Source organism: Myotis myotis, unplaced genomic scaffold (assembly GCF_014108235.1).
Source record: "Myotis myotis isolate mMyoMyo1 unplaced genomic scaffold, mMyoMyo1.p scaffold_m19_p_1, whole genome shotgun sequence".
Taxonomy (NCBI): domain Eukaryota; kingdom Metazoa; phylum Chordata; class Mammalia; order Chiroptera; family Vespertilionidae; genus Myotis; species Myotis myotis.
Genome location: NW_023416313.1, coordinates 173,066,201 through 173,078,471, shown reverse-complemented (window position 1 = coordinate 173,078,471; position 12,271 = coordinate 173,066,201). Strand labels below are relative to the sequence as shown.

The window sequence follows — 12,271 nt, the reverse complement described above, 5'->3', positions numbered from 1 at the left end:
AACAGCAGAACAACTGAACAACCAATCAAAGCATAATATGCTAATGATATGCTAAGGCTGCTCAACAGCTTGCTATGACATGCAGTGGCCATCAGGGGGCAGATAGTCAACTGGTCAACCAGTCACTATAATGTGCACTGATCACCAGGGGGCAGATGCTCTGACCAGTATGTTAGCTTGCTGCTGGGGTCTGGCCGATCGGGACTAGCGAGATGGGCCGGACATGCCTTGGAGCCCTCCCGCTTCCCTCCCAGTCCCTGTCATGCATCTGTGGGGTCCCTCTGCCTGGCCTGAGCCCTCTCGCAATCTGGGACCCCTCAGGGGATGTCAGAGAGCTGGCTTCAGCCCGATCCTGCAGGCCACTCTCCTTGGGAGGGCACTAGACATAGAGCTCATGGCTGGCGAGCACTGCTGCAGCAGTGAGAGCCTTCCCCTAAGTCTGATTGGGCGCAAGCCTGCAGCAGGCACAGTGGGGACGGGATGAGCAGAAGCGGCAGGTAGGAGCTGCAGGTGGCGTTGGCCTGCGGGATTCGGCTCGATCACTGCAGGCCACCCAGAGGGACCCCACCCATGCACGAATTCATGCACCAGGCCTCCAGTATTAAATAAAATGCTTCACTAGGGTGTGTCACCAATCAGGTCAATAATTTGTAAGCACAGAATAAAGGCCTATTGTCATTAATATCACCACCATCCACTTCAAGCTTTACCATCTTAAGTCAACTTCGTTTCCTTTCTCCCTTGATCTCCAAACACAATTTCATTTTATGCAGCAAAAAAGTATTGAGCACCCATTATATAAAAAGCATTATCCTAGACAGACAAAACCATTTATATAAATGTTTTTGTCAGAAGAATTCTATATTCTAAAGAATGAGACAACTAAAGAGAAAGGAAATAAACTTCATTTATGTCCTTTACACATCTAAAAAAAGTAAATTAAGCAGCACTGAATCAGCAAATAATACTGAGTCATTGCACATGGAATGCAGCACATTTGCAAATGTATTTATTGATTTAAATGTGTTTAATTGTTACATATACACCTAGTTGATTAATTCTGAAATACATGATTAAAGCCAATACTTATAAAGCACTCAATATGTACCAGACCCTGATCTAAATATCATTATTATCTCATTTAATCCTTGCAACAGCCTTTTAAAATAGTCATATTATCCCCATTTCACAGATGAGTAAACTGAGATATGGGGACTTTAAATAACTTGTCCATAATCACACAGGTAGTGAATGGCAGGACTGGGATTCATACCCAAACAGTGTGGCTCCAGAATCTGTGCTCTTAGCCACTGCCTTCTAAAGAGGAAAATAAATCTGAAACTGGAATAAACCATGAACACTATAGTTATTAAGAAAAATCACGATATTCTCAGGCCTTTATGTCTACTACAATGAAAAATATAGAAAACATATGTTTGCAGGAAAGGATAAAAAACAAGAAAGAGGCAGGACAAACTCTTTAAATATAACTTTTGGTCATGTCTTAATTGAGACTTTAACTGTCCCTTTCAATCTTTGGTGCTTTGATCTTGATCACCACTTTCACCTATTTCTGAAATTAACAGTGCTAGTCACATCACAATGATTTTTTATCTGTTCTTTAATGTCGCTGTTCTACACAGGTGAGCTATAGTTCAATAGCACAGAAACCAGGACTCTAACTGAAGTAGAGAAGTCTGAGGTACATGCCACAAGTACTATGCTACTTCCATCTGAGTGTCTCAAGCATGTTCTGTCTCATCTCCACATTTCCTAAGAATGCTAGCCATTTCTTCTATACCATTAGATATAGTTTTTATTTCTGAGTCTCCCTAACCAAAAGTCTGCACTGAATGATGTGATGTGGGTAGTTCTGAAAACCAGAAATTCAACCATATTGTACATTGTGAGGTTACTTTTCTGGTGGACTTGGCAGATACTCCAGACAGGAACCCTGCTGGAGTAACTTTTCCTACTTCTGAGAGAATGGATATAAGACTAACACAATGATGAGAACATTCCCCTTGAAAAGCTGTTAAATAAAAACACCAACCTATATGATTTGTGTAGCCAAGCTTACACAGTAAAATACATAGTAAAATACAGTATTAATAGAGTTAATGTGCCAAATATCGTTTTATAGTACCACACAAAATTATTATTTTTTTCCTTATAGTTTTGAGTGGGGGTAGAGAAGGACGAGAACAGTACCTTTGAATCCATGTGATTTAATATCATATGTTTTATCATTCTTTTTTTATTTATCTTTACTGTTCAAAGTATTACATATGTCCCACCTTGTCCACCATTCGAACTCCTCTATCCTACCCCTCCCATTTCCGAGCCTACTGCACTATCATCTGTGTCCACAGGTTATGCATATCCTATCTAATAAAATAGAAACATGGTAATTAGCATACGACCGCTACCCTTCCCATTGGCTAATCGGGGCGATATGCAAATTAACTACCAGCCAAGATGGCGGCCGGCAGCCAGGCAGCTGGAAGCTAACATGAGGCTTGCTTGCTTCAGTGACGGAGGACTCCAACGTTCCCCGCCTGCCGCTGCTGGCCTCTGAGCTGCAACTCTAATCAACTATGTTACAAATACAGAAGCTAAACAAAACCCCAGAAACCTGCTTTAGTCGCGAGGCTTTAGTCAGCAGGATCGAAACATTGTTTCAAATACAGAAGGTAAACAAAGGCCAGAAACCTGCTTACAGCAGCGGAGGCCTAAGAGCTGGAGCCTCAGAGCAAAGCTGGCCCAGAATAAAAAAGAAAAAGAAAAAAAGGAGCGGTTGGGAGCTTCAGTCACCTGCCAGCCTGAAAACAGCCCTCAGCCCCTCACCCAGACTGGCCAGGCACCCCAGTGGGGACCCCCACCCTGAAGGGTGTGTGACCAGCTGCAAACAGCCATCACCCCCTCATCCAGGCTGGCCAGGCACCCCAGTGGGGTCCCCCACCCTGATCCAGGACACCCTTCAGGGCAAACCAGCCGACCCCACCCGTGCACCAGGCCTCTATCCTATATAGTAAAAGGGTAATATGCCTCCCAGCACCGGGATCAGCGGAGCAGCGAGGCCTCCCGGCACCGGGATCAGCGCCCAAACACCCTGATCGCCCTGCGGCTCTGTGTGTGACAGGTTGCAGTGCCCCAACCCCCTGATCAGCCCTGCTCTGTGTGTGACAGGGTGCGGCGCCCCAACCCCTGATCGGCCCTGCTCTGTGTGTGACAGGATGCCGCGCCCCAACCCCCTGATCGGCCCTGCTCTGTGTGTGACAGGGTGCTGCGCCCCAACCCCCCTGCCCCCCCCCCCCCGCCGGGCCCTGCTCCGTGTGTGACGGGTAGAGCCATAACCTCCCCATCGGCCCTGACCTGAGTGTGAGAGTGGCGGCGCCCCAACCCCCTGATCGGCCCTGCTCTGTGGGTGACAGGGGGTGGTGCACCAACTCCCCTATCAGCCCTACTCTGTGAGTGACAGGGGGGAGCTCCCCAACCCCCTGATCGGCCCTGCTCTGTGCGTGACAGGGTACGAAGCCCCAACCCCCCTGATGGGCCCTGCTCTGTAAGTGATGGGGGCAGCGCCCCAACTCCCTGATTGGCCCTGCTCTGTGCGTGACAGGGGGTGGCACCGCAACCTCCCCATCGACCCTGCCTTGAGTGTGACAGGGGGCAGTGCCCCAACCCCCCAATCGGCCCTACCCTGAGCGTGACTGAGGGTGGCATCGCAACCTCCCAATCTGCCCTGCTCTGTGCATGACAGGGGCGGCGCCCCAACTCCCCAATCGGCCCTGCCAGAGCCCAACCAGGGGCTGCACCTAGGGATTGGGCCTGCCCTCTGCCACCCAGGAGCAGGCCTAAGCCAGCAGGTGGTTATCTCCCGAGGGGGGTCCCAGACTGCGAGAGGGCACAGGCCGGGCTGAGGGACCCCCCCTTCCCCCCGAGTGCACAAATTTTTGTGCACCGGGCCTCTAATCCGATATAATAAAAGGGTAATATGCAAATAGACCAAATAGCAGAACAACCAACCAACCAATCAAAGCGTAATATGTTAATGATATGCTAAGGCTGCTCAACTGCTTGCTACGATGTGCACTGACCATCAGGGGGCATATGCTCTGACCAGTATGTTAGCTTGCTGCTGGGGCCTGACCAATTGGGACTGAGCGAGATGGACCGGACACACCCTGGAGCCCTCCCACAGTCCCTTGTCAGCCAGATCGTGCACCAGTGGGGTCCCTTGGCCTGGCCTGCACCCTCTCGCAATCTGTGGGCCCTCAGGGACGTCGGAGAGCCAGTTTCAGCAAGATCCCGCAGGCCACTCCCCTTGGGAGGGCACCAGATGCAGGGCTCATGGCTGTTGAGCCCTGCTGTGGCAGCACGAGCTTCCCCGGATCGGGACTGATTGGGCGCGAGCCCATGGCAGTCACAGTGGGGCCGGGATGAGCAGGAGCAGCAGGTAGGAGCTGCAGGTGGCGTTGGCCTGTGGGATTCGGCCTGATCCCTGCAGGTCGTCCAGAGGGACCCCACCTGTGCACGAATTCATGCACCAGGCCTCCAGTATACACTAAATTCTTTGGCTAATCTCTTCTTGCCCCTTCTATGCCCCCTTTCCACTGAAATTTGTCAGCCTGTTCCATGTTTCTATGCTTCTGGCTCTAGTTTGTTCATCGTTTATTTTGTTCACTATATTCCATATATAAGTGAGATCATGTGATACTTATCTTTATCTGACTGGCTTATTTTGCTTAGCGTAATACTCTCAAGGTCCTTCCATGCTGTCTCAAAGATTAAGATATCCTTCTTTTTTTACAGCTGCATAGTATCCCATAGTATCCCACAGTTTTTTTTATACACTCATCTACTGATGGGCACTTGGGTTGTTTCCACATCTTAGCTATTCTAAATAATGCTACTATGAACATTGGGGTACATACATTCTTTCTGATTGGAATTGATATATTCCTAGAAGTGGGATCACTGAGTCAAACAGCAGTTCCATTTTTAATTTTTTGAGGAAACTACATACTGTTTTCCATAGTGGTAGTACTGTCTGCATTCCCATAAGCAGTGTACTAGGGTTTCTTTTTCCTCCACAACCTTGCCAGCACTTGTTGTTTGTTGATCTATTGATGGTAGCGTTTCTAGTAGGTGTGAAGTGGTACCTCATTGTTGTGTTAATTTGCATCTCTCTGATGATTAGTGAGTGACTTTGAGCATTTTTTAATGTTTATTGTCCATCTGTATGTCCTCTTTGGAGAAGTGTCTGTTTAGGTCCTCTGCCATTTTTTAATTGGATTGTTTGTCTCCCTTTTGTTGAGTTGTATGAGTACTTTATATATTTGAAAATTAAACCCTTATCGGATATATCATTAGCAAATATGTTCTCCTATATAGTGGGTTCCCTTTTCATTTTGATGTTGGTTTCTTTTGCTGTACAGTAGCTTTTTAGATTCATATAGTCCCATTTGCTTATTATTTCCTTTGTTTCTCTTGCTCTAGGTAGTGTATTGGTGAAAATTATGCTACATGAGATGTCTGATAATTTGCTGCCTACATTTTCTTGTAGGATTTTTATGGTTTCATGACTAACATTTAAGTCTTTTATCCATTTTGAGTTTATTCATGTGTGTTAAAGTACCTTCTATTGTGGCCTCTTTACTTCTATTGTGTAAAGTGTTTTCAAATATTACAAAATTAAAAGTTTTCTATTATTAATGTAAAGTTATGTTATTTTTTAAATGGTTCAATTTGCTATGATAGAAATGTATTATTTATATAATATGGTAAAATCTAAAGAAATTTCACTCACATATTTTATTAAAGTTTAAATTGACTTGTTAATACTTTCAATAAAATGTGTCAAACTGGTTTTTAGCCAACATCAATACTTATTTCTGAATTTTAAAAAACTGAACATACTAAAATATTCAGGAGAATGATGTACTTTGGTTAACTGAGATTCTTATTTACAAAATTATATCCATCTTTACCTTATGAAAAAATGTGATCAAGATAGTGAATGATGTTTAATAATAAACCCCCAAAAGTTGATAATTTTCCTATAAAGAACTTCTGTGGACAGTTTCAAAGACACCCACAAATATCTATGCTGGTGAGAAGAGCTCAGGGTAAAAATAAATGGTTTGAAACTGTAAATAAAACATAACTTCTTAACTAGCCCACTAAATCCTTTTTGGCTCAAAATCATGACTGGCATAGGAGAAAAGTTATTGGAAGAGTGGATTTTAATGGGAAAAAAACTTAAGAAGGGTTAGCATTAAATCACTTATTTAGCTGACCTTACAGTAGATAGGTAGGGGTGGATATATATATATATATATATATATATATACATACACACACACACACACACACACACATACACACACACACACATTTATATTTGTATGGCAGGCTGGGAATATCTAGAGATTAATCTTGTTTTTAAAATAGAAAACTAGTTCACTATAAAGTAAATTTAACTTCTCGCTGCACACAATATACACTCAAAAAAGTAAATGAAGAGTGAAAATGGCATTTCACATTTGACCTACATATCAAATGACAACAAGAAAAGCAAGATTTGCTTTGAAGTCCATCTCTAGAAGACTTTATTGCAGGATCATGAACATATACTACTAGTAAATGCTTAGATACAAGATCATGTTCTCCTCTCCCAAAATCCTACTTAATGCTCAACTAGAAAAATATTGAAAACTTAAAAAGAAAGTAAATATAAAGTACAATGGCATCGTTCAATGCATTTTAAGAAATGACATGTTATCACACAGTAACTCAAGCCTCTGAAAGAAAATAATCATACAATTGTACACTTGAAACCTATATAATTTTATTAACCAGTGTCACCCAATAAATTTCATTAAAAAGAAAAATATAATCCAATGTTAATGAACAGTATTATGTTCTCCACTATGTAAAATCCCTATTTCAAAATCTAAACAGGAAACCAGCCTTTCCTATTCACAGTATTATTCAAAGAATCAAAAAACCTTTAAACCTGGAAAGAAATTTAAATATCAACACATTGAACTATTCCCAAATTAAATAAGGTGTCCAAGACTAAATGTCAAGTGCACAGTAAAGTCAACAGTAAATCCAAGTCTTGTGATAGAGAGGACAGTGCTTTTTACACTACAACTCGGCTTTCTCATCACTGATTCCTGAAAAGGAAATACTAAAACTTTTAACAGTCATTCTCTATATCTTTCTGTATTACAAATGGCTATCCTAGTTCTTCCGAAAGTATTTAAAATAAACATAGGCTACAGTGATGTAATAGCAAAACCACATACTTTAGTAAGTATTTAAGTCAACATTTTTCAATGCCAAACAATATAACTCATATGGAGACTATGAACTCCAATAACATTGATTCAGTTTTCCTTTCACTTAAAGCCAATTTGCTTCTAGGGTTAAGTACCCTTAAATTTTATGTTTGTCTATCTTCTCTTGGTTAATTTTGAGAGAAATAAATGTTCATTAATCATTCAAAGTATGACCTTTTGGGAAAGGTATATCTTAACCTCACCAATTTATCAGGGAGACTGGGACTACAGCGTTTAATTTTTTTTGCCAACTCTTTGGTTCAATTTTCAATCTCTCAATTTAATATTTTAAAGTTTCACGGGATTTTATTTGTTGTTTGCTCATTGCTGGAAGAACCTCTAATCTACTGACCTTTCATTGTATAGAACATTAGCTTGGTCCTATTTTCTCTTAACTGCCAACCAAGAAATGTCATCTGTTATATGTGTTTTGATATGCTTCTAAGAGACAGGGCTATAGCATCCCTAATATAAACGGCTGATGACTACTGGAGCAAGTACGGGAGACAGGAGACTAGAAACTGGTACTTTGAAAGCTAGTACCATCTCTCAAAACAAATAAACAATACATGAAGAAAAATGGCTATGTATGAGGAATATTTAGTGAGGCATTCCAAGCTCTTACAATTTTAGCAGAATATTATAAGTAGTCTAGGTGTAGAAATTACACCAGGAATATTTTCTTCATTTTAGGAGATAGAATAAAGTCTCAATGTATGATAATAGAAAATTAAACCTTTTATGAAGGTACTGTGTATTCTATATTCCAATGAATGTAAGTTAACTTCATTTCTCTTAAGAAACAAAGTTCTGTATATGAATGTACTTAACTTATTTGGCAAATTATCTTTACAGTTTTAAATCAAGGGTTGATGAGCACACTTACTCTAGATGAGTCATAAGAGGGGCTTGGTTGACCACTTGTTCCCCAAGATGGTGTACTTCCTCGTTCATCCATACCTATGGAGAGAAGAAAGTGAAAGATATAAATCCAAAAGGATACCATGATGGATGTTTCTTTGGTATAACAGAAGAGTACAATTCAGTAAGTGGCGTATGTATTTGCCTGGAACTGGCTGTATATCAATCTTTGTCTCAGAATCCAGCAGAAAGTAAATTCTGTCAGAGCATCTTCATCACTGCTTCATAAAATGCTCTATATATACTGCAGAATTTCCATATCAAAATACATCTTTGGAGACTTTAGGCTAGGGCATAATTTGGGCCTCTCCATCTTTATCCCCATCCATTGCTACTTCTAAGAGTAGATGAACCCCCACAGGTTTCTACAGTTTAGTACTACCTCATGAAAATATAAAGAATTCAGTTCTTAAGGATAAAACTTAGAAAATGAAGCAAGTTAAATAACTGTTCAAGTTAATAAAACTGGTTTCTATCAGAGCATTGATTAGATATTCTTAAAGACAGCAAACTAAATCAACCCATATCAAATCAACATTAGTTACATCAAAGCTAATCAAAATGGCATGACAACTCATCCTAGTAAAATTTTTTCTAAATCTGAATCCAAATAAATATATGCACGCTTATGAAAATTGCACAGGAAAAGTCAAAGTGAGAAGGATTGGTAACCATTAACAACAAAAGAATTCACTGTATTCCTTAATGTACCTTCTGAAGCTTTGGTTCCAATATTTTCACCTTTTCATCAGTCCCCATAAAAATTTGAAAGAGATGGAGATCTCTCAATCCAGCCATCTCTCCCTTTTCTGTTTTGAAGATCAGTCTTTTTCATCCTTGACTGCTAACAGGGTATACTTTACCAACCCCTCTGAGCTTCTTTTTATGACAAAATAAAAATAGTTGAATTTTTTGGTTTCATTCTTGCATGAGAAAACTCTAGAATTTAAAAAGAAACATTCCACTAGTTTTAGAACCTCTTTTTCTTCAAAAAAATTCCTTTTAAGTCTTCTGTGATTTAAATGAGAATGTGATGTGTAGTAAGTTAAAATGTCCCAAATTCTCCAGTAACTAGCCAGCATTCCCAAAGCTCTTTCGGAGGGACTGAATTAACAATTGAAGGGTTAAGTGACAAAAAGCAGGGGAAAGAAGTCAATTTCCAAGTAAAATCTACTAATTACTAATTCAGTTAGTAGGAACCTAACTAATTCTTTTGAAGAATCTGTATTTCCTATATTAAATGACTAATATATATTTTTAAAGTTTTTAAACACCTTAGAGAAATGACGGGTACCTAACTAAAGACCACACTCTAGGCACAATCTCAAGTGAAACCAAAGTTTTGAAAACACAGAGATTATGCACAAAACTACGAAATGTTCATTCTCTGAGAATTATCAAAATTCTACATTTAAGATTCTATCTTATCAAAACATACTTTGTTACCGTCTCTCTATGGGCTATTTTCCAAGCATTTTCTTCACAATCAACACTAGAATAGTAGATAGAATTCCCATGAGACTCGATTCAAGACAAAGACTAGTATTAACCTACAAAATCCACTTATATAAAACTACTTAACTTTTAAATACCTTCCCTTTGCAATTATTTTTCTATATGAGGAAAAAAAATATTTTTTATACTAAACTAGAGGCCTGGTGCATGAAATTTGTGCACGGCGGCGGGGGAGAGGGGGTCCTCCCCTCAGCCCGGCCTGCATTCTCTCCAATCTGGGACCCCGCAGGGGATGTCCAACTGCCGGTTTAGCTCCTATCCCGTAAACTGGAAGTCAGACATCCCTCTCGAAATCTGGGACTCCTAACCGCTCACCTGACTGCTTACCTGCCTGCCTGCCTGGTCGCCCCTAATTGCACCCCTACTGGCCTGATCACCCCTAACTGCCCTACCCTGCTGGCCTGATCACCCCTAACTGCCCTACCCTGCTGGCCTGATCACCCCTAACTGCCCTCCCCTGCTGGCCTGATCACCCCCTAACTGCCCTCCCATGCCAGCCTGATCGCCCCTAACAACCTCTGCCTCAGCCCCAGACACCGTGGCTTTGTCCAGAAGGAGGTCCAGAAGATGTCCGGTTTAATTAGCATATTACTCTTTTATTAGTATAGATGACCAACACAAAATATAAAAGTAAATTGGCTACTGGGAAAGCAGGGTCTCAAATATTTATACACCCATGTTCAGGCAGCATTATTTACAATATTCAAGTGTCTATCAGAAGATGAATGGGTTAAACAAAATGTGGTATATACTTACAATGGAGTATTATTCAACCTTAAAAGGAAGAAAATTCTTACATATGCTAAAAATGGATGAACATGAACGCATTATGTTAAGTAAGCCAATCACAAAAGGACAAATACTGTATGATTCCACTTATATGAGGCCCTGAGAGTAGTCAAATTCATAGAGATAGAAAACAGAATGTTGGGACTGGAGGAAGTGGGAAAAATAACACTTTCATTAAATATTTATAACAATGGAAATTTATTTTGATGATCCCATCCTAATGAAAATAATCAGAGAAACTAAGATGGCAGCATAGGTAAACACCGGAAAATGCTGCCTCGCACAACCACTTCAAAAAATCAAATAAAAGATAAAACAGACATAATCCAGAACCACAGGAAGGCTAGCTGAGTGGAAATTCTACAACTAGAAGGAAAGAGAAAAGCATACCGAGACTCAGAGGAGGAGCAGTGCGGAAGTAAAATACTAAGGTGCAGAGGTGCATGTGGAGCGGGCTGGCGGCTGAGGGCGCGGTTGTCTTTTGCAATCGGGAGGGAGTCTCAGGCTCTGAGCTCCAGTTCCGGGTGAGTCTTTGGGGACTCAGACTCATACGGGAGAAGCGGGGCTGTCTGGCATCGGAAGAACTCGAGGGCAGCTTTCTCTCGGAGGTGCTTGCAGCGATTACCAGGACACTGAGAAGCAGAGCCTCTGAGGACAGGACTGAGAGCAGCCATAACTGCTTGCTCCGCCCTGTGGATCCTGTGGGACCCGCCCCGCCCCGCCCAAGCCCTGCACGGAGGCTTTTGCAGGGTAGCCTCAGGCAAAGGCTAGATTAGCACCTCCCAAGAGATCCAGGAGCGAGTGTCCCCAGTGGTCAGAGTGGGACCATCCAGTTTGCAGCTCCTCGGACCTTGAAAGGACACACTCAGGGGGCAGACCCAGTGAGCACTAAAGCCCCATTGAAGCAAGTCTTGCCCCAGAGGGGTGTCTCCAGCACAGAAGTTCTCCCACTACAGACACGGCTGATTCTCACAGCCAATTGGCCTGGAGGTCATTCCCTCCCAGTGTTAACTACAACAATCAAGGCTTAACTACACCAAGACTGTGCACAAAGACCACAAGGGGGTGCACCAAGAGTGTCCTCCTCATGTAATTGGGGAGGCTGAACCACTGGGCCCTAGAGGACACTTAGCACAGAAAACCACTTTATCAACAGGTAAGCATAAAAAATGCGGAGACAAAGAAACAGGACACAAATGACAGAGATGGAGGAAAGCAAACTACTGGATATAGAGTTCAAAACCACACTTTTAAGGTTTTTCAAGAACTTTCTAGAAGCCGCCGATACATTTAGTAAGACCCTCAAAAAGGATGGTGAGACCGCCGATAAATGTACTGAGATCCTCAAGAAATCTAGTCAGACCCTCAATGGTATGATAAAGGACCAACTGGAAATTAAGCATACACTGACTGAAATAGAGGATATTATACAGACTTCCAACAGCAGACTAGAGGATCGCAAGAATCAAGTCGACGATTTGAAATACGAAGAAGCAAAAAACACCCAACCAGAAAAGCAAAAAGAAAAAAGAATCCAAAAATACGAAGATAGTGTAAGGAGCCTCTGGGACAGCTTCAAGCGTACCAACATCCGAATTATATGGGTGCCAGAAGGAGAGAGAGAGCAAGATATTGAAAACCTATTTGAAGAAATGACAGAAAACTTCCCCTACCTGGTGAAAGAAATAGACTTACAA

The 12,271-nt window shown here is 41.8% G+C and overlaps 1 protein-coding gene across 13 annotated transcripts in view; it reads right to left on the bottom strand.

Annotated features, from left to right (window-relative positions):
* The window catches only part of TCF12 (transcription factor 12), a 349,545-nt gene that overhangs the window by 207,995 nt on the left and 129,279 nt on the right, over positions 1 to 12,271 (bottom strand). For 11 of the 13 annotated variants that reach the window (XM_036302507.1, XM_036302496.1, XM_036302615.1 and 8 more), the window contains one exon: positions 8,236 to 8,309. In XM_036302507.1, coding sequence (XP_036158400.1) covers positions 8,236 to 8,309 — 74 coding nt within the window. Of the gene's footprint in view, positions 1 to 8,235; positions 8,310 to 8,981; positions 9,210 to 12,271 lie in introns of those variants that run through there. The other 2 variants (XM_036302591.1, XM_036302554.1) reach the window with 1 other exon arrangement.